The sequence below is a fragment of the Chamaea fasciata genome, unplaced genomic scaffold, assembly GCF_029207755.1.
Source record: "Chamaea fasciata isolate MVZ Bird 193981 ecotype frontalis unplaced genomic scaffold, bChaFas1.0.hap1 SCAF_7, whole genome shotgun sequence".
Lineage (NCBI taxonomy): Eukaryota > Metazoa > Chordata > Aves > Passeriformes > Sylviidae > Chamaea > Chamaea fasciata.
The window spans coordinates 15,515,048-15,533,756 of record NW_027094092.1 but is presented as its reverse complement, the minus strand read 5'-3'; the positions used below and the strand labels follow the sequence as shown (position 1 = coordinate 15,533,756).

At 42.9% G+C, this 18,709-nt stretch overlaps 2 protein-coding genes across 6 annotated transcripts in view; one reads left to right on the top strand and one right to left on the bottom strand.

Moving 5' to 3' along the window:
* The first annotated feature begins 4,015 nt into the window (after window positions 1-4,015).
* On the top strand, window positions 4,016-8,491 carry TSSC4 (tumor suppressing subtransferable candidate 4). 5 transcript variants are annotated; one of them, XM_066187696.1, is made up of 5 exons: window positions 4,101-4,159; window positions 4,553-4,682; window positions 5,526-5,598; window positions 6,647-6,749; window positions 6,847-8,491. In XM_066187696.1, the coding sequence occupies exon 5, from the start codon at window positions 6,936-6,938 to the stop codon at window positions 7,773-7,775; it is 840 nt and encodes a 279-aa protein (XP_066043793.1). In that variant the 5' UTR covers window positions 4,101-4,159; window positions 4,553-4,682; window positions 5,526-5,598; window positions 6,647-6,749; window positions 6,847-6,935; the 3' UTR covers window positions 7,776-8,491. The 5 variants fall into 5 exon arrangements, with proteins under 5 accessions (XP_066043789.1, XP_066043793.1, XP_066043788.1 ...); XM_066187692.1 differs by lacking the exon at window positions 4,101-4,159 and adding an exon at window positions 4,016-4,098 and having other exon boundaries at window positions 6,647-8,491; XM_066187691.1 differs by having other exon boundaries at window positions 6,647-8,491.
* Window positions 8,492-9,576: 1,085 nt separating this feature from the next.
* The window catches only part of TRPM5 (transient receptor potential cation channel subfamily M member 5), a 37,117-nt gene continuing 27,984 nt past the window's right edge, over window positions 9,577-18,709 (bottom strand). The window contains exons 18-24 of the mRNA XM_066187687.1: window positions 18,288-18,462; window positions 16,164-16,332; window positions 15,291-15,469; window positions 14,729-14,861; window positions 12,867-12,939; window positions 11,915-12,005; window positions 9,577-10,869 (exon numbers count right to left, since the gene is read on the bottom strand). Coding sequence (XP_066043784.1) covers window positions 10,769-10,869; window positions 11,915-12,005; window positions 12,867-12,939; window positions 14,729-14,861; window positions 15,291-15,469; window positions 16,164-16,332; window positions 18,288-18,462 — 921 coding nt within the window. The 3' untranslated portion in view covers window positions 9,577-10,768. The remainder of the gene's footprint in view (window positions 10,870-11,914; window positions 12,006-12,866; window positions 12,940-14,728; window positions 14,862-15,290; window positions 15,470-16,163; window positions 16,333-18,287; window positions 18,463-18,709) is intronic.

The window sequence follows — 18,709 nt, the reverse complement described above, 5'->3', positions numbered from 1 at the left end:
TGCAATATTTTCCAGACCACTCCTCAGTTTCAGCCTGGGGAGCATCCCATTGCTTTGCACAGGGCATAAGCATAAGCTAAGCAATGGGACGCAGAAGTGCTGTTCGGTGCGACCCCTTCAGCTGACCTCTGGCGGCCTGATGCTTTCACTTCAGTGCTCAGAGACCTGGCGCAAACAGAAAACACCTCCCAGGTGCTAAAACTGCTGCAAACTGAAACCCACTTTGTTTTCACACTTGCAGACACGTTAGAGGGTTTATAAACTTGCAACTACTGCGGGCTGCTTGGTGTTTCTCCCTGGATTTAGATGACCCAGCTGAAGTGCCAATGGTTGCAAGTAACACTTCTAATTACAGTTTAATCACACCTTTTACTTTTCTGAAAAAAGTGTTTCTTGGCCCTGCTTTGCTAGGGCATTCCCTCCTGCCAGAACACAGCTTTGCTGAGTACTGAGAGGTGCGAGAGGTGTTGGTGTTGGGCCAGGCGAGATGGCATGCACACAACACCCTGCCTGCTGGCTGCAAGCAAACTGCTGAGATTTCCTCCAGCGAGGATTCATGCTGTTAATGCAAGGCTCAGTGTTGGTTGATGGAGCTCCCACTAGTATTGTTGGAACAAGAGGTCTGGGGAGTTTTAGGGTTCTGTGGGGGTTTTTTGTTAATGTTAACTTCAAGGCCCCTCAGCTGGTTCCAGTGACCTTTGTCAGCCTTTCATTACACATGAGTATCAGGCACTTTGGGGCAGGGATAGGAAAAAGCATAAAGATTGGGAGAAGGGTTTTCTTAGTGCAGATATTCTGCAGTTAAATCAAAATGAACAGACACCCCAAACTGTTTTTGTTTCTTTTAAAAAATTAGAGTAATTGCAGAGAGTATTAATTTTGCTCATAAAGGACTTCAGTTCCCTCCTACACATGAAATGTCTCTAACAAAAAAAGGGGCTGTGGTATCTCCCTGCAGGTCCTCTATAGGCTCGCAATAACATTGTTATTGAGAAGAACAGAGTTGATGAAGACTTTCATACCCTGCTTGCATTAAAACTCAATCCACAGGGACTAATTTTATGTAGTTACCTTAGGGGAAAATAGCACCAACATGGGTAAACAGCACTGGAATAAATATAATCTGCTTGCAAGACCAAATGAAAGTACAAAAACAGCTAAGTGAAGCTCAGTGTAGAAGAGAGGTGATTTTCCCTGCAAACTCACCCCACAAGGGATTTCAAGGCCATTTGAAGGATTTCATTCTGGCAAATGGGAAAGGACAACCCATTTATTTCCTTCAGGCTGTACCAGTCTGGCTTGGTATGACTGCCTTCTCCCAGCAGAAAAGGTTGCGGTGATCATGACTCCACTTTTCCTTTTTGCCTCCAGGAAAACAGTCCTTTCCCACCCCACCTCCTCTCAAAGGTTCCAGCATCAGCTGCATGTGGCCACATCTGAGTAACCTCCACGCTCCTTCCAGATGCAGGAGATGTTTAAAATGCATGTTACTGCTCCATCTGGCTTACAGGATCTGGGTGACTGCTGGGGAATGGTCTGCTGTTTTCTTATAACCGTGAGGAGAGGGACCAGCCGTCCCTGCCCCAGGCACCTACCACAGGCTCCGAGGGCAGGAGCAGCAGCAGGAGACTGTCAGGGAGCAGCGGAAACACTGGATGGGGCCAAAGGACAGATTTATTTGCAGGAAAGGAACATGAGGAGCCCATGATGGGGCTGAGGCTGCTGTGCATTTTCACATGCCACCCCCACACACAGGGACGTGCTAGCTTCCTGCAGACACACGGAGCCATCCCTGCAAATGAGCAGCCCCTCGGAGCCTGCACACTGGATGCAGCCCGCTCATTTGGATGATGGCCTGTGCTGCAGATCAGTTCCACCTTCCAGCCCCCTCTTCAAGCCACCTCAGTTCAGGCCAGCATGGGGAAAACACTTTACCATCTGTCGGCCTTCAGACTCTGACTCATTATTTTTATTTCAGCTGTCACCAAGCAATAGCGAAAGTCCCAACACACCAGCATTTCCACTGCTGCAAGCTGCCTTGTCCTCAGACACCAGAGAATGAGCAGCTCAGCCTCAGTTCTCTGCTGCGTGGGATATTAAAAATCACAGATTCTATCAGAGAATAAACTGAGTTGGAATGGATCCACAAGGATCATCAAGTCCAACTCTTAAGTAAATGGCCTGTATGGTGATCAAACCCCCAGCCTTGGGTTTTATTAGCACCATGCTCAAACCAGCTGAGCTAATTTCAAGAATAAAAAAACAGGAAGGAGGAAAAGGGTACATTCAGGTTCCTTAGTCATCAACGTACACAGCATCCAGGCAAAATGTGAGACCTTGTAGCCTCTAGAAATGGAGACATGGGGCTTGCCGCTGAAGGCACCCACATCCACAGGTGACAGAGACACTGGAGGTGGTGTTGCCCTCTCCTACCCCTTTAAGCCCCTGATCTAACAAAGAACCAAACAAGACAGTGCCATTGTTCTGCACCAGTCTGTTGTACCCTGTCTGTCTCCACTGTTTCAGAAATGGGACAAGCCACTGCTTACTCCACATCCTTTTTTCTGCCTGCTCCTTATTAAGCTCAGACACTCTCTCCCCCCGTCTCCCCAACACCCTAGACTGTGTTGCACAGCACAGGCAGCCTTTACCCAGGTATACTCTTCCTTTCATTTGCCTGTTTACTGCTCTCCTCCTTTCCATTCCTGCTCAAGATTCACCTTCTACAAGATTCATGTTTTCCTTTCCTCCCTCCATCTGGATACCCATTTGAATGCCTGGGACTGTACTACCATATGCATATACATAAAAAAATAACAGGATCACCAAATGAGGAAACACCTCTAGAGCTGTTCTAAAACTACAGCATGACTCCAGCTAGATGGAAGACATATTGCAATAACCTCATCACTGCTGCCAAGTGTATTCCGAACACAGACCTTGTGTCATAAATTACTGTAATTAGCAACACTCCGGCAAGCAAAAGTATGTATTTAAAAACTGAGGATGCATATGAAGTGGCTGCAGTTTATATTACGGGTGAGTCACGGTGAGGCCCAGCTTGAAGGGAGCCAGTGAAGCCTCTGCAGCCACAACATTGTTTGGCATAACCCCTCCCCGGCACAGCAAACCCTTTTTCCTAAACACAGGGAAAACAAGCTGGATATTGAGGCCTCTTGGGAAATGCGTGTGCGCTGAAATTTTGAACTTTTTGCTGAAATAAGGGGAAAAACAAAAATCGAGCCTCTTCGGCCAACGCCAATAAAACATTTTCAGACAGAGCTCCACTTCTTGACACACGCGCAAAAAAATGTTCTTCTGGGACGGAGAATGGAAACTTTTTTTTTATTTGGATGGATAGCGGTTTTATGCCTCAAGTGACTTGGGGTTTTCTGGTTTAAGAATAAACACGTAAAAGAAAAAAAAAAGAAAATAAACAATACAAACCAAACAAAAAACTTCGGATGTGTTCGTGGGGCCAAGCCCTGCTTTTCGATGAGAACATAAGCTGTGACATGGGGGGTTTTTCCCACTCTGCGACTGCGGAAGGCGGCGGCGGTGCCGTGCCTGCCCCTCACGGCGCCGGGCAGAGCCAGGGCGGCACCGCAGCTCTTCGGGGGGCACGGGCGAGTTCCGCACCGAGCCCCGAGCACGGCCCGGCACCGAGCCCCGAGCCCCGAGCACGGCCCGGCACCGAGCCCCGAGCCCCGAGCATGGCCCGGCACCGAGCCCCCACCCGGCCCGGCACCGAGCCCCGAGCACGGCCCGGCACCGAGCCCCGCACCCGGCCCGGCACCGAGCCCGCACCCGGCACCGCACAGGCTGCGAAATGTCGGCGCTGCGGTGCGCCCTGGGAGCTGTAGTCCCTCCGCTCGGCACCGCTTCTCCCCTCTCCCCGGCTCGCAAAATGTCCCCCGCGGAGGGAAGACGACCGCCTACAGCTCCCAGGAGCCCCAGAGAGGTGGAGCGGGCGGGAGGCGCCGGCCCCTTCCGCGTCGCTCTCCCCGCCGGGAGTTGTGGTCCTGCCGCCGTTGTGGCCGCTCCGTGGAGCCTGGCAGGGACTCCGTGTCCCGGCGCGCCGCGGGCGGAGGGGCAGAGGTGGGAAAGGCGGTCAAGGCGGGCGAGGCGGTGGAAGGTGTTGGGGATGTGCGGTGTCGGGGTACGGGGGCTCCCCATTCCATTTTCTCCCGCTCCCTCCCGCGGCGGTTCGCGCTGTGTGCCCGGGCGGGTGGCGGTGCCCGGGATGCGGGGCCAGCGAGGGCCGCGTGTGGCGCGGGCGGTTCGCATCCAGCGGCATCCCGGGCCGCGAAGGGCGCTGGGGCCGGGGCCGACGGGCAGCGCAGCTGGGGCGGCACCGTGACCTTCCCCTCCGCGGGGCGAGTGCCCACGGCCGATGTTCTTTTCCCTGTTCCTCTTTCCTGTTCCTTGGCGCAGGGGCCTGTGCATCCCTGTCCCGAGGGACTGTGTGGGCTCTGGTGCGGTGCTCCCTGCGCCGTGAGAGCAGGCCCGTGGCCGTGGCTTGCGGTGACTCAGGTCTCCGTGCTCCCCACAGGAGGCAGCAGGAAGACGCGCAGACTGTGTTCGAGCAACACCAGCATGGAGGAGCCCACTGGGAACCTTCCCATCCGGAGAGACGTCATCCTTTCCGAGTCGTGCTGTGATCATGACACCATAACCAACCTGTGAGTGAGTCTGGTGTGCTGTAAGGGCCAGCATGTTTGGCCACTAACTTTGTTAAGGCTAAAACGTCTCCTTGGGAGCAGAATTTCTCCTTTCTGTGTAAGTGCCCTCAGACAAGAGATGCCCATGATGAACGCTTCTATTGCTGTCTGAAAACAGCTATTTTATTTAATTATGCACTTCAAGGCCTTTTCTGAGTTGTAGTCCTTGCTTTTCATGTGTTCTGAAACTAAGCAGAAGACTGTATCATTTTAAGAAGATTATTTCCCGCTAGGGATTACATGGAGGGCAGTGTTTTCAAAAGCAGCCGTCAGATCCTTTCTGTCAAAGACAGCCAGACTTGACATGGCACTTAGCACTCTTCTGAAGGTTCTCTGTGGTTTTTGCTTCATGAAAATCTGGCCCTAACTTTGAACATGACCTCTCTTTGAAAACAGAAGTTTGTGTTACCCATGGTCTTAATACTTAGCAGCACTTAATGTTTGCAATGCATAACTATTATTTTTGTATTTTCTTAGCTGCATTTAATACTCTTTATTTAGTACTGGCTTTCTGCACGTGCAAATTGCAAATTACAGCTTCAATTTTTTTTAAAACCTCTCTTCTGTTCTACAGGATAAAGTTGGCAGTGTGAATGTGGAGACTGGGTAAATATAGCGGTGCCTGCCTTATTAGGCTGTGTGCTGTTCTTCTGCCCAAAATTCAATGATATCTGGAGACATTTACACCACCATGAGTTTGTGTCAGATTTAGAACCCAGGTCTGCAGCTTTGGATGATTCAGGGGGACAGAAATACTTTTAAAACTACATTTCCAGTATCGTGATGGAAATGTTTGTTTTCTAGGGTGGAAGTGCTGAGATCTTTGGTGGCATTAACTGACCCTCAGGAGGGGAAGCTGACTCAGTCTCGAGAGAAAGTGAGTGACTAACAGACTTTCCATGTCTGTTTACTGCATCATTTCAGAAGAGCCTTTAATTAGGTAGTAAAGCTTAATCTAATACTATGTTAGAACTGTTTCCATAATTCACGTGAGCTGAACAAAAATGTGTGTGTGCACCAGCTCTGTTTCCAATGGCCCGGCAAGTGGTAGCTTCATCGTTGACCACCTGAATTCAGTGAGGTTCCCTTCAATCAGGTGGCACTGTCAGATATTCCAGCGGCTCCTGAAAGTCAGGCTTCAAATCACACTGTCATTTACTGACTGAAGAGCCAGCTCTTGCAGGTCTGTGGTTGCTACCTCTCCTCGTTTCCATGTGTGAGCATGGCATGTGTGATTAGTTTCCTTAATCCAGTGGTATTGATTTCTTGAGCTGGCTCGTTTTCTGATTCCTGGAATCTAGCAATGACTTGAGAGCATAAAGCCAAAGGAAGGAGTAGAGCTTTTACTTTATGCCACATTGAAGCAGACTTGAAACAGTGGCCCTGATGTTTTTGTGGGTTTTCTGTCACTGATGGGGATCAGTGATAGTGTCCTTTGTAATAGGCAGAACATGATGGCTATTGAGACAGCAGGTACAGTGCTAATGCAGTAAGGATTATACTGGCCAAATCAAAGTGTGAGAAATTGGATGTGTTTTTGTTGATTTTTACAGTGTGAATAAACACAGGGTGTAATATGCAGAGGTCATTGCTGTCTCTTGGAAGATGAATTAGACAGCTTTGTGGGATTCAGATTAACTCAAGAGCTTTATGTTCATCTTTTAGTAATTGGACCTCATGTAACCTGTAATGAAATTTAGTAGCATTACTTTCACTTACTTCATATTCTTGTCTTGTGTAAATCTTTAATTTTAATGTGCATGTATTCCTTAAATAATGTTTTCATTTGAAGCAATTGCTTGGGAATCCCCAAAGTACAGCTAACTGTTATATTGCAGTTATAATTACTTTGCATGACACAGAGTGATGGTCTCATTCTTGGTTCTCATTTCACAGTTAAGTTTTTATGCTCCTTTGTATTCTAGGCACTAAACTCACTGGGCATTTGGAAAACTGTGTTTAGAGTTGTTCCTGGGCCTACATCAAAGACCTCAGTGGAGTGACAGCTCGAAGATGGGAGACCAGGAGGCAGGTGAACCTTTTCTGGGGATAGTGGCTGATGGTGGCAGAGACTATGAAGGAGCTCTGCCCTCAGACACGGTGTCACTCAGTGATTCTGATTCAGATGACTTGGGGCTGGCGGGAGAAGCAGAAGTTGATACAATATCTCCTGAGGAGCCATCTGTAGATGAAGGGGATTTCAGATCAGGAGAGATGCCTGACTCTTCAAACAGCGGTCACAGATCTCCTGTCCAGCCATTCCATCTGAAGGGCATGAGTTCTACGTTCTCTCTCCGTAGCCAGAGCATTTTTGATTGCCTGGAAGAGGCAGCCAAGCTGTCTGTGCCTTCGATGCCTGAAGATAATGTTGTTGATGGGAGGTTTAAGCGTCCATTGCCACCAACCACAGTTTCAGGTAACATGCTCCCAGAAAACATGGGAAGGCAAGCCAGACCAGTGCAGGCTCCCAAAACCTCTCCTGCAGTGCCTGACTATGTGGCACACCCAGAGCGCTGGACCAAATACAGCCTAGAGGGAGTTTCAGAGTCCAGTGACAAGACTAACAGGGCCGTGGCCATGGAATTTCTGTGTGGTTTGAAGAAAAGAGGGGAGCAACAGAGCTCAGCTACCCAAGATAGCTACACCCCATCCTTCAACCAGGACCCTTCCAGCTGTGGAGCTGGGAGGATTGTCTTCACCAAACCAACTAAAAGAGGTGTTGATGGACTGGAAAAGAAAACATCAACAGGGGAGGGTGATAAGAATCAGATGAAGACAGATCTGAAAGGAAAATCTCTTAAGAAGACTGATGACGTGAGGGAAGAAGATAAGGTTGAGCTGGGGCACTTAGGCAGTGACAGTGGAAAGGCAGCAGAGGAGGAGGAATGCATGATGGAGGGGGACCAGAACACAAAATATAAACCTGATGCAAGGCTTAGTGATGCAGGTGAAGAGCCATCACTGGGACCAGTTGGATTCCACTGCAGTAAGAAGAAAAGCAGGAAGAATTTCCGACCTAAAGTAGATGATGAAGGGGAGGAGGAAGAGTCCTGAAGGATGAAGCACATTGGAGGCATCGCAGGACTTGTTTTGTTCATTTTTTTTTCTCTTTTTCGTTTTCTGGTCTGAAAACCATGTGATAACTTTTTATCCAACAGTTTGCATCATAGCCACCAAGAATGTTTTATATTATTAGAAATTAAGCTACCTAAAATAAACTCCAGACTTTTTGCTTATGAGAAGTCCATGGGCAGAGGATAGTTGCATCCTGGCAGGAGAGAATAAAGTGTGCTTTGTTTGCTTGAACAGCTCCCTGGGTCTTGCTCTGGAGCTGAAGTATCCAAAGAAACAGAAGTGTTAGCTAAAAGGCTGCAGGACTTCCTATTAACTCCCAGTTTTGGAATAGTTCCCAAATCCTGTGGAATGCTGGAGAAAAGGTGATAAGCTCATTATGTAGATTTTTAAACAATGAAAATAAAACCTAGTTTTCCACTGGATGTGATCTCTCCTGGCCCTGTCCCAGGAAGGAAAACCCTTTTAACTTTTTTTGTTTAAAAACATCCTTCTCTAATTGCCATTGAGGGTGAAAGCACAACAGTGCCCAATCATATGATGTGATGATCTGCACCTTTGTATGTCCTTTCCAGGAGGTGCTGCTTCCATATTGATGCTCTATGTGGATTGGGGTATTTGTGGGAATGGGGTGTTTATATCAGAACTGGAGACTTTTTTGTTCTGTGTGATACAATAAACTTTCAGTTGTAACTTGATTTCATCTCTGAACCACTCTGAGTAATGCAGCTGTAGGAGTTTTACCAAACATTTTATTTGATTTCAAAACTGTCTTGAAAACCTTTTAAAGTGTTACTCTTACCTTTGCCATCTTGTTAACTTCTCCCTCAAGTCTTATAGATGCTAAACCTCACATTTTTAACGTTTTCAATCATTTTACAATGTATAATCCCCTCATAGGATGAGTCATCTCATATAATGAATCACATTGTAAGGAATGTCAAATATAGTGGGTTTTTTCCACAGTGTTAGTAAATTTAATAAATAAGGTTGAACGATTGAATTCTTTGAAAAGTTACATGATTTGAAACTCAAATTAGTTCAGGTCAGTTTGAACTGACTTTTTTTTGTCAGTATTCAAACTGAACCAGTCCCAAGGGTAGTATTTATAACTGTGTAGTGAAAGATTAATTCTTAAGAGTTTGTGATATTTCTTGGTAGATTGTGCTTGCCCAAACTCTGAAGTTTGAGGGGTTGACTACCACTGGGGGGGTAAGTCCATCTTAACAATAATTAACTGGGAGACCCACAGCACTTGGGCTTTGTGTTTAAACAGATGCATCATTTGGCAGAAGAAGCAGAAAACAGTGTAAAAGGAGGAGTTGTCCTCCATTTTTCTAAACTCACCTTTTTTTAGTTTTCAGAGCAGAATGTATTTTCTCATGTGTGTGCAGTTAGATGCACATTATTTAGTGGGTCACCGGTAAATGCATTGGTTGTTCCAGTGCATGTGACTGGACACACACAGCAAGTCCAAATGGATAGATTTTGGGTTCCAAAAACCCAAAATATGTGTGATCACCATAAAAATAGCCATTTCAAAGTGGAAGCTGCTGCCAAGAGCAGGGAATGCTGGTTGTGAGATATCTGTTTTTTCTTAACAAAATACCTATTTCTTAACAAAAAAATGCAGCTCAGTGGTACAAACTTAATGGGTTTGAGTTGTGCTTGCCCAGGGTGAGGAGCAGGTAGGACTATCAAAATTCTGTCACTGCTAATGGAGTCAAAGGCCTGGGGCACAGCTGAATAAACTGGACAAATGCCTTTTTCATGAAGCCATCATAACAAGATTAATATCTGTTAATAAAAGGCTCATTTTTGTCAGAGCTGAGATTTATTTTTTTTCCTCCTCTGGTAACAGAAAGCTTTTGTCCAATCCACAATTACATTGCGTAGAGACAATATTATATGTGTGAGGACATACAGTTGGAGCTTATCAGTGTCAGACACAGCCCAATACTTCCCCCTTCTGATGCTGTTTATATTATTCCAAAGAAATTTCCCCTTACAGGATGGTATTGATATTTTAGTGGTATATCTTGCAAAATCCTAATAAAGCCAGCGAGCATTTGTATGCTAAAAATGTACAAGCCAGTTTAAGTAATGGAAAAAGCCGCAAACAGCCTAAATTCCTAGACTGCAGGATAATTCTTGGTACACATTCTTGTTTTAAACTCTCTTAAGTGATTTCTTTCTTCCCCCTGACTCGAGAAAGAAAAGTAAAATGAAATCAAATGCTTTGATGTAGAGGAGGCATTCCATATGGTGTGATACATGGAGGCAAAGGCTCCTTTCCAGCAGGAAACTGGCAGCAGCTGTGATGGGGCATGGGAACAACAAAAACGAGGTGATACTCTGGTCTCTGAAGTTGAGTAAGCAGCCCTTAAGAAGGAATTACCTTACAGGAGCCAGCATGGGAAGAGAAGCTGGTGAGTGCAATTGTTTGAGAGTTGTAGGAACTCCAGGAACTGTAGGCATTGAATTGTTTCAGGGTTCAGGCCCTTTCCTTGGAAACTATTTCTTGATTTCCTTTTCTAAGCGGCTCAGGAGTACAAGCTTGATTTCTTGGCCAAGGAAAGAGCTTGTTTTTAAATGCGTAAATGATTGTCCTTCCAAAGGGAGACTCCCTTGAACAGAGAAGTGTGGAATTTGGCAGAGATGATGGTGGATTGTGGGTGTGGTATCTGGAGAACAAATGGTATTTAGAAAATAAGGTGGTGGAGTCACCCTGGAGGAGAAGGCTTTAGTGCTGTTTGTGGAATGGTTTTGGAGACAGGACTGAGTGCCATGGGAGCAGCAGGAAAGAAAGCCCAGGAAATTGAAGCAGAAAGACCCAAGAAATCCTCAGTAATGTTAAGCACTGAGAGTGCCTAGCATAGAGAGCTTGTTGCCCTTAGGCCTTCAAGAGACTAGGATTTTACTTCCACAGTAGTTCAGTAGGACAAAAGGTTTAATGTGAAGAAATAGAATAAAATTTAGTTATCAATGTATTCGATGTCAGTCTCAAACTGATCAGCACTCTCTTCTCTTTCACTTCTTTGCAGCAAAGGCGCTTCTGTGTTGGCACTCTTCACACCTAATAGGATTGGAAAAGTCATGTGCTCGTTTAAAAGCCTTAGGACAAGGGGCACATAGTAGTAATTGCTTAAGGAACCTTAAAATGTTGGAAAAAAAAAGACACTGTACATTGTATTACTTTGCATTTGCTCAGTAAATGATAAACACAGACTTACTTTCAGTTATTTAAATTTCTGATTTTTATGCAGTTACAGTACTAAAATGTGTGGGAAGCCTGCTATGGGATGGAGGTTTTTTATTGGAGTACTGATAATGAAGCAACTCCCATAAGTATTTTATAAGTACATAAACTTCCAACAGAATTAAGTAGAGCTTAAGGTTAGCTCAAATCTGAGTGATTTGAGGTCTTGTCTTGTCACGACTTTGAGTTTTCCAGCTACTTCTTTTTTTCCATGTAGTATATATATCTTCAGTTTATGGACTTTGGAGGCTATTTTGTGTAATAGATAGCAATAGGTAGATTTAAAATAGGTCATTAAGAAGGATATCCAGAATCTTTATTGTGTTGGATATCCTGTAGTGGCTGAGAAATAGTTCCTGTCTCTAATAATTTAAACTCCATACAGTGGAGCCCTGAGACACAGGACATGATCCTTAACTGACAGAAATAGGTGCAGCTCTAAAAGCAAATGAATTCTGTTAATTAAAAAAAGCTAGGAGACTTGCTCAGTTTTTATTTTTAATTATTGTTATGCATTTAAAATACTTTTGTAATACTTCAGAAGGATTATCTCATGGACTCAAGAAACCCCCAAGGCAATCCTCTGTTGCAAATAGATACTTGTTTCTGCCCTTGTACTGGGTGAGAATTATTGTAACTCACCCTAAGTGATAGTCCTTGCCCCAGAGCTTTTAAATGTATTTTACAAAAGGTAATTTTTTTAATCTGAAGTAAGAATATTCTGTTCCCTGTTTATATTCCCATTACCTCTAGGAATCTCCTTATGGGGTTATTTTCTAATTTTTTTTTTCTGCTGTGCATTTTTTAATTACATTGTTCAGCTGTATTAATTAGCTTTTCCATGATTGTTTTCAGTACTTACATGTGTAGTTTGGAGCTGGTTGACTGCACAAGAGGTTGGCTTTGGTTAAAACCTCTGCGATGGAGGAGATAACAGCTGTACAGTAGCAAATCTACAAAATAGGTAGTGATTAAATACCTGCCCCTTTTTTGTGAGTATATTAGATTAGCTCAAGCTGGCACAAACTTACCAAGGCATTCCTTGTGTGTTTCTGTTGGACCTGGAGAGCCTGACTTTTTTCAGGAAGCCATAAAAGGGATAAGAAGGGAGCAGGAAACTGTAGCAGGAGTATTAAGATAAAGAACTTTCAGCGAGGCCAAAATAATACAGGAGAGTCGTAGAGATAAAGAAAACAATAAGAGTTGTGCTGCATAGCAGGTGGTTTAACATTTTCAGACAGTGTAAGAATTGTTGTTTGTTTATATTGCAAGGTTTTGTCATCAAAAGCGCAAGACAGAATTTCCTGCTATTATTTGGATTTCATGATTGTATGCTGGACACTTCCCTTTTGAGATGTTGGTACCTGGTATCTTAAGAAAATTAGAGAAGCTGATGTACTAGAAGATTAGGACAGATAAACATAATGTGTGTATTTTCCAAGCTGAAAATAAAATTAAAAAATAATAATTAAAAAAAAAAAGATTAGGAGAAGAACAAGAATGAAGGGGGGAAGATGAAATGTTTCATTCCAGAAGCATCCTTAACAAAGGAAATAAACACTCTCAAGTACCACAACACACCAAAGAGGGCAAGAAATGTTGTATTCCCTTTTCTCCTTTCTACAGGAATTTAGAAGGTTTTCTTTACGTATGTTTATCACCAGAAAGCAATAAGGAAAGTGGAACCATAATGCAGATCCCTTTTTCTGTCCCTTTATCCCTAAGTAGGGACTGCCAGACCACCAGTAAATGAGAGAAAGATCTAAAATCTGAAATCCTAAATCTGATATAAATGCCTAGAAAATACTACTTACCTGGGCTTCCAGAACTTTAAATCGTTTTTCTTGTTCTTTCAACCCACTAAAATACTTAGACAAATTATCCACTCTGTGGAAACAAAGCAAACACCTTGAGCATAAAGGAGAGGCCTCAGAAGAAATTATAAAACACAAACCCCATGTAACTTTACTACACCCACGACCCTTCACTGCAGTTCTGTGCTGCTTAGACATCCCACAGCCCCCTAAAAATTTTTTCCTTTTGAGGTGTTCACAGAAGTATTTTTTGGGCAGAGCAGCATCTCTGGAACACTCTCATGCACCTGTTGTCCAGGGACTCACAAATGACAGGTCCAATTCCAATGGAAAACTGATCCTGGTGTGAGAACTGAGGCTACAACAGGGATAAGCCATAAAACTTATGCAAGCTTTAATTTCTGGAAACTGGCTTGACAGTCAAATGCCTCTTTTCATGCAGTCCAATGGAATTGCCTAAGGAACTTTCATAAAGTGCCTCCAAATCACTGAATTACCCCCATGCTTTCTGCATCCTTCACCTGTTCTTCCATCAGTTCCTTATTCATAGCATCTGATTCCTCATAGGCTTGGCAAATCCCTCTCTGGTTTCTCCTAGACTCTCTTTCAAAGTTTCCCTCTCACAGGCTATGTTCTAATCCCATATATGTGAAAAACCTGCTGCTGGGTGGGTCTAATGCATTTTGAGATTGGTTCACTGCAAACAAAGTTCAAAGAATCACTTCCTGAGGGTTTCCTAAGATTTCAAAATCACACTACTACCACCTAAGTGCAAAAATCAAAGCCATGGGGGTAGTGGTGTTCATCTGAATCTCTTCCAGTCTTTCTTTGGCTCTGCTATACCTAAAATATTGCAAAGCCAGATGGATTCTCACTTTTCCCCTCCACTAACTTCACAAAATACCATCTTTATTATTTATAATAGAAAGGATACAGTACCATTTGTTTGGAAACAATTGCACATATATTTATTGCATTATCTCAGCAATTAAGCTCTCACTCCTAGGGTTTGTCAGTGATCTGCTTTCGAGAATAAAGTTTAAACCTATATGATCATTCTAAATTATTATGAATTAAGGGTCTATGTGAATTAGAGGGAGAGGAGTATTTTCCAAGAACACAAATATGCTGTTCTGGTCTCCAGCTGTTCTGTGCGATGGAGGTTTATTTTGAAAGAAAGCAGACAGCACAGGAACATTTCCATGGAACTTTCTTATTATGGTAACTTTTACACGCATTGCGCCCCTATTTGAAGTCTGTTCTATTGTAAGAGAAAACAGCTGGAGTAGGTGTTAAAAGCTTCTTTAAGGAGTGCTTTTCTGTCTTAGATGTTTCTGTTCTTCCTGCATATAACTACTTTGTGTCTCACTTAAAGGTTTAAACCTCTGAAAAATAATTTAGGACTTCTACTTTATCAGACTAAATCAATTCAAGTGATATTCCTACACAAATGGAGACTCAGTCCCATGCCATAAAGGCAGAAGTATTTGTTCTTCTGCATCTGTGGCTAATTCAAGGTATCTTAAATTTCCATTCAAAAGTCTGTTGTATTCCTACTGGGGATGAAATTACTTGTGCTGCAGTCTAGCACACAAACTGGTTTTCCACCATTTGCTTTATGAATAAGATTTTCATTGAGCTTAGCCACAGATTTGGCTGGAACTTGCAGGTCTATAATTGTACATACTGCAGGAGTGACACAGTAACATTGTAGTGATGCTGGCCTCTCACATTTTTTCTTGGACTGTGTATTTCCTAACTGTATTCCAGCTGGACCCTTTATATAAGCTTTACAAGAACTTCAGTGCTGAACTCATTGAAAACTGAAGGCTTGCAACTTACTGTGGGTCAGAATAACTTACTTGTTAGATGTGGCCTTCAGCCTTTCTTCATTGCTTTCTTTCTTTTCTTGCTCAAGGTTTACAAGATAATGTTCTTTTTGCACCAGCTCCCATGTTATGATTTTTTGATCGAGGCCCATGGGAAGATCTCTTTCTGTGAGAAAAATAAGATAAGAATTATATTTTACCCCTCTTTCTCTGATACTAGTAGTGAAAAGTTGATATGCTAGAGGAAGGTTGTTTTTAGGGTTAATAATTGCCAAAACTCAGAAGTAAATATTCCTTAAACCTATCAATTGTTAAATCTTCAGAAATCAAATCCCTATAACCCGTTTTATATTGCTCCCTTTGCTTTAATAACTATGTTGCATCAAGAAATGCACTGTGGGAAACTGTTTATAGTTTAAATGATAATTAATTTAATATAATTTTTTGTTTGTACTCTCCTGGCACTCTTAGTTAAAAATAAAGTCTGACTCTTGGCTTAAGGAAATCCAGCCTGCTCTGCTGTTTTTTGTGTGCACCATGTCCTTCGAGAGAGTCAGGCTCTACAGTCGCTTGATCACATTTGTTAACAACTCACCCAGGTGTTTTTTCTTGTGTTCCGTTTTGTTGAACAGTCTTCTGAGAACCAGAGTAATGTGGTTGATAATGATGAATGGTGGTGCTAAGGCAGGCCGGCCATGGTATTCCACAATCAGGTTGTAGCGCTGCACTTTCCAGAAGATGTCTGTATTGCCCTGGACAACTTGAAAAGTGTAACTGTAATTTGGGGGGAGAGAATAAAAGCATGTAACTCTTTTCACCACAACAAGCTAAAGATGAATATAACAAAATTTAGTTCCTTTAAAAAAGGAACAGCAGCAAGTTCAGCAAGTAGTGTTAATTTAATCTAAAGTTTGCGCAAATTCTTAGATATTACAATAATTGCAGTTGCAGTCTTCAAATGTTAAAAGATACATTTGTTTTGTTTGGCGCTTTTTTTGTTTGTTTTTTTTTTAAAAGAAAGATAATTCTGCTTTGCTCAGGAAAGATCAGCAAACATGCCACATCAGTTCTTCAACCAAATGAATCATTATTAGCTGTGTTGACAACAAGCATTTCCCTGATGTGCAAATCATCCACTGTAAAGTCTGCCAAGTTTATGGCTGCTGTGCACCTGCAGATTTGTGATTCCACACAGCCAGGGACTCAGACCCTTCTGTGCATGTTTAATTGAATTTTTTAGCAGTAAAAGAGTCTTCTTTTCTCCTTGTCTCCGATGTGGCTAGAGAAAGGATGATGAGAACTTAAGAGCTATCTGATCACAGGATTCTGCCTATCAATCCCCAAGTAATATTCATGAGGAAAACTACAAGTCTATTCCAAAAGGAATAGCCAGCAGTGAGGTGGTAATATGGACATCCACTTAAAGTTTTGCAACCTCTGTCCCGATACTTAGTGGAATTGCTCTTGCCTGAACATAGCAATCAGAAGATTCATAAGGAGGACGTTTGTGACGAGTAGGAAGATGACCAGCAGGAGTATGACAAGCCAGTTGGCGTAGCTGTTAGGGCAGGATGGTGTGTTCTCCTGCAGAATCTGCAGTGGGTTAAACGTGCAGTTCCTGGGATACGTTCGTGATGCTGTAAAGGAAGATGGGAGGGAAAAATAGCTGTGTCAAATCCTAATGCCATGTTTCTTTCTTTGATTTTGTGGAAGTATAATCATGTTGTCTATGTGAAAAGACATTGCATTATTGTGCAAGGTATTTGCACCCCTAGGACACTGCAGACCTCCACAGCTTGGCTGCTCATTTAGCAGCAAGATGTTTGTCACAGCTGGCTTTGTAGTAGTGTTCATCAAAAAGGGATTGTATTGAAAGGCCTGTATCCTTTTTAGACTAGTCTTGAGTTTCAAAGTCAAACCACCTCTGAGTTTGTGTTCCTCCACATTTTTGTGTCCTCATGCCTGGCACATGGGTTAGAGGAGAAAACTCAGTAAAAGTTGTGAATGGGATTCCTCATTTTAAATTTGAAGTGCTTTGTGTATCTGAGCTTGCAGTTGAGGTTAGGAAGAAGGTCTGGGTCTACTGCATCAGACCAGAGGTCTAGTGCTGCATTCTGTCTCCAGCTATAAATTAAACCCACAAGTTTAGAGTAGCATAATGATATTTACTTTCTTTCCCTCTATTTCTTTTCCTAGCAATCCTGTTCCCTGGTGCCACAGATAACCCCCTGGTTACATTCATCAGAGCACGTGGTTATATCAAAGCTCACCAAGCTGGGATTTCTTTCACCAAAGACACTACCTTATACTTACCTACAGTGAATTTCATTTAATGATTCAGCACTCATGAGGCTCGTCTGCTTCTCTTAGGTGTCAGTTTTTGTCTTTGCTACCCAGTGATGTAGTTTTGTCAGCAGATTTTGTCCTCCTTATTACCCCTCTCCCTTTCCATATGTTTCATAAAGGTGTTAAACAGAATAAGACCCAGAGGGCCCTGGGACAAATTAATCCCTTCTGGAAGTTGCCCATGTAAATGGTTCTTTTTTCTTTCTTACTCTTAACCAGTTTTTTACCCAGGTAGACACCCACTGGAACTTCAGTGGCGAGAAACACACCTTTCTAGGGAGTACTACATCTGACTTTTTGGAAAATGCGTTGAATTATATTCCAGAAATTTTTTTCTTTCCAATTACTTTAATGGAAATAAGGGTGACTGATTGTGCTGCACATGCTTACACCATAGGTATTTAAAATGGACATGAATCACATTCCTCTCTCTTGTGTCATTCAGGCTTTTTGGCTTTTCTAAGACACGATTTTTCTTATTAAACAGAGCGAACATGAGAGAATGCTTTCTGTCTATGGCTGTTTTTTGGTTCTATTTTATATTCCTCTAAGTTTGAATCCCACTACATTACTGCCACTGACATTTAGTACTGGCTAAATGCTGTGATGCTACTGCAGACTTCTTTGGGAGGTGACATATTCTGTATTTTACCTGCTTACCTATCAGAAATATTGCCTTTGAACTTTTATGTCTAATTATTTCCGTCTCTTATAATTATTTTTATGTTGTTTTGTTTGCAATGCTGCACATAAGCAATTACTAGCTTTATTTGATTTGGGCAGCTTTATCTCCAGAGTAAATAAATGCTCTGGAGTAATTTTATTCAAAAACATGTGTTTGCTTATGGGCAGGGCAGTACTGCTTTTATACTGTCACATTAAACTACTGCCAAAATGTGTGGAGGTGCTGTTATTTATTGTTTGAGTTTACACAGGGTTATCTGGGTCTAGGTTAAACTGAAAGGAAGTGGACTGAAGTGAAAGCAGGCATGCCAGCCTTTAAAACTGCAAATCCTTGTGTATTTCTGAGAGCTTATCTAAATAGAGCCAGCCCTTATGCTTTACTGTAACTCCACAATGCCCATTATCTCTTTGCAAATACACTATTTGTATGACAGTAATGTGTAAACTTTGGCCCATGGGACAAAGATTTTAGAAAAGGGCAATACTTGGAAGGAATTCTATGCTTCAATCCAGAAGTGTGCATTCAAAAATGGCTGAGTTAGGGGGAAAGAAATTTCCTCACTGTCTATTTCATCCAGTGGAATCTGGCCAAATATCTGCAGGTAGGGACGATAAAGAACCCTTCTGAATATCCATTCCACTTGACTGTCATCAGGATGAAGCAGAGCTTGAGTTGTCACACCGTAGGCAATGAGCCACACGCTCAAGAAAAATAGGAAGAAGAAAACATCCTTCATCTACAAAAGAGAGGGGGAGGGGAGAAAAGGAGGGACAGTGACTGTGATAGCATAGTCAAGGAACAGTAGTCTTTCTGTATGAATACAGCTCAAATAATTCTGTTTCTTTACAATTTGTTTTGGTTAAAGGAGTAGGATACAGTTCCATGCACAGAATTACTCATCTGACTTTGCTGTTACCATATTGTCCTTGGTCTGTAGTAAGCATTCTTCTTTGATAGCTCATTTAGATAAAGTCACATTTTAA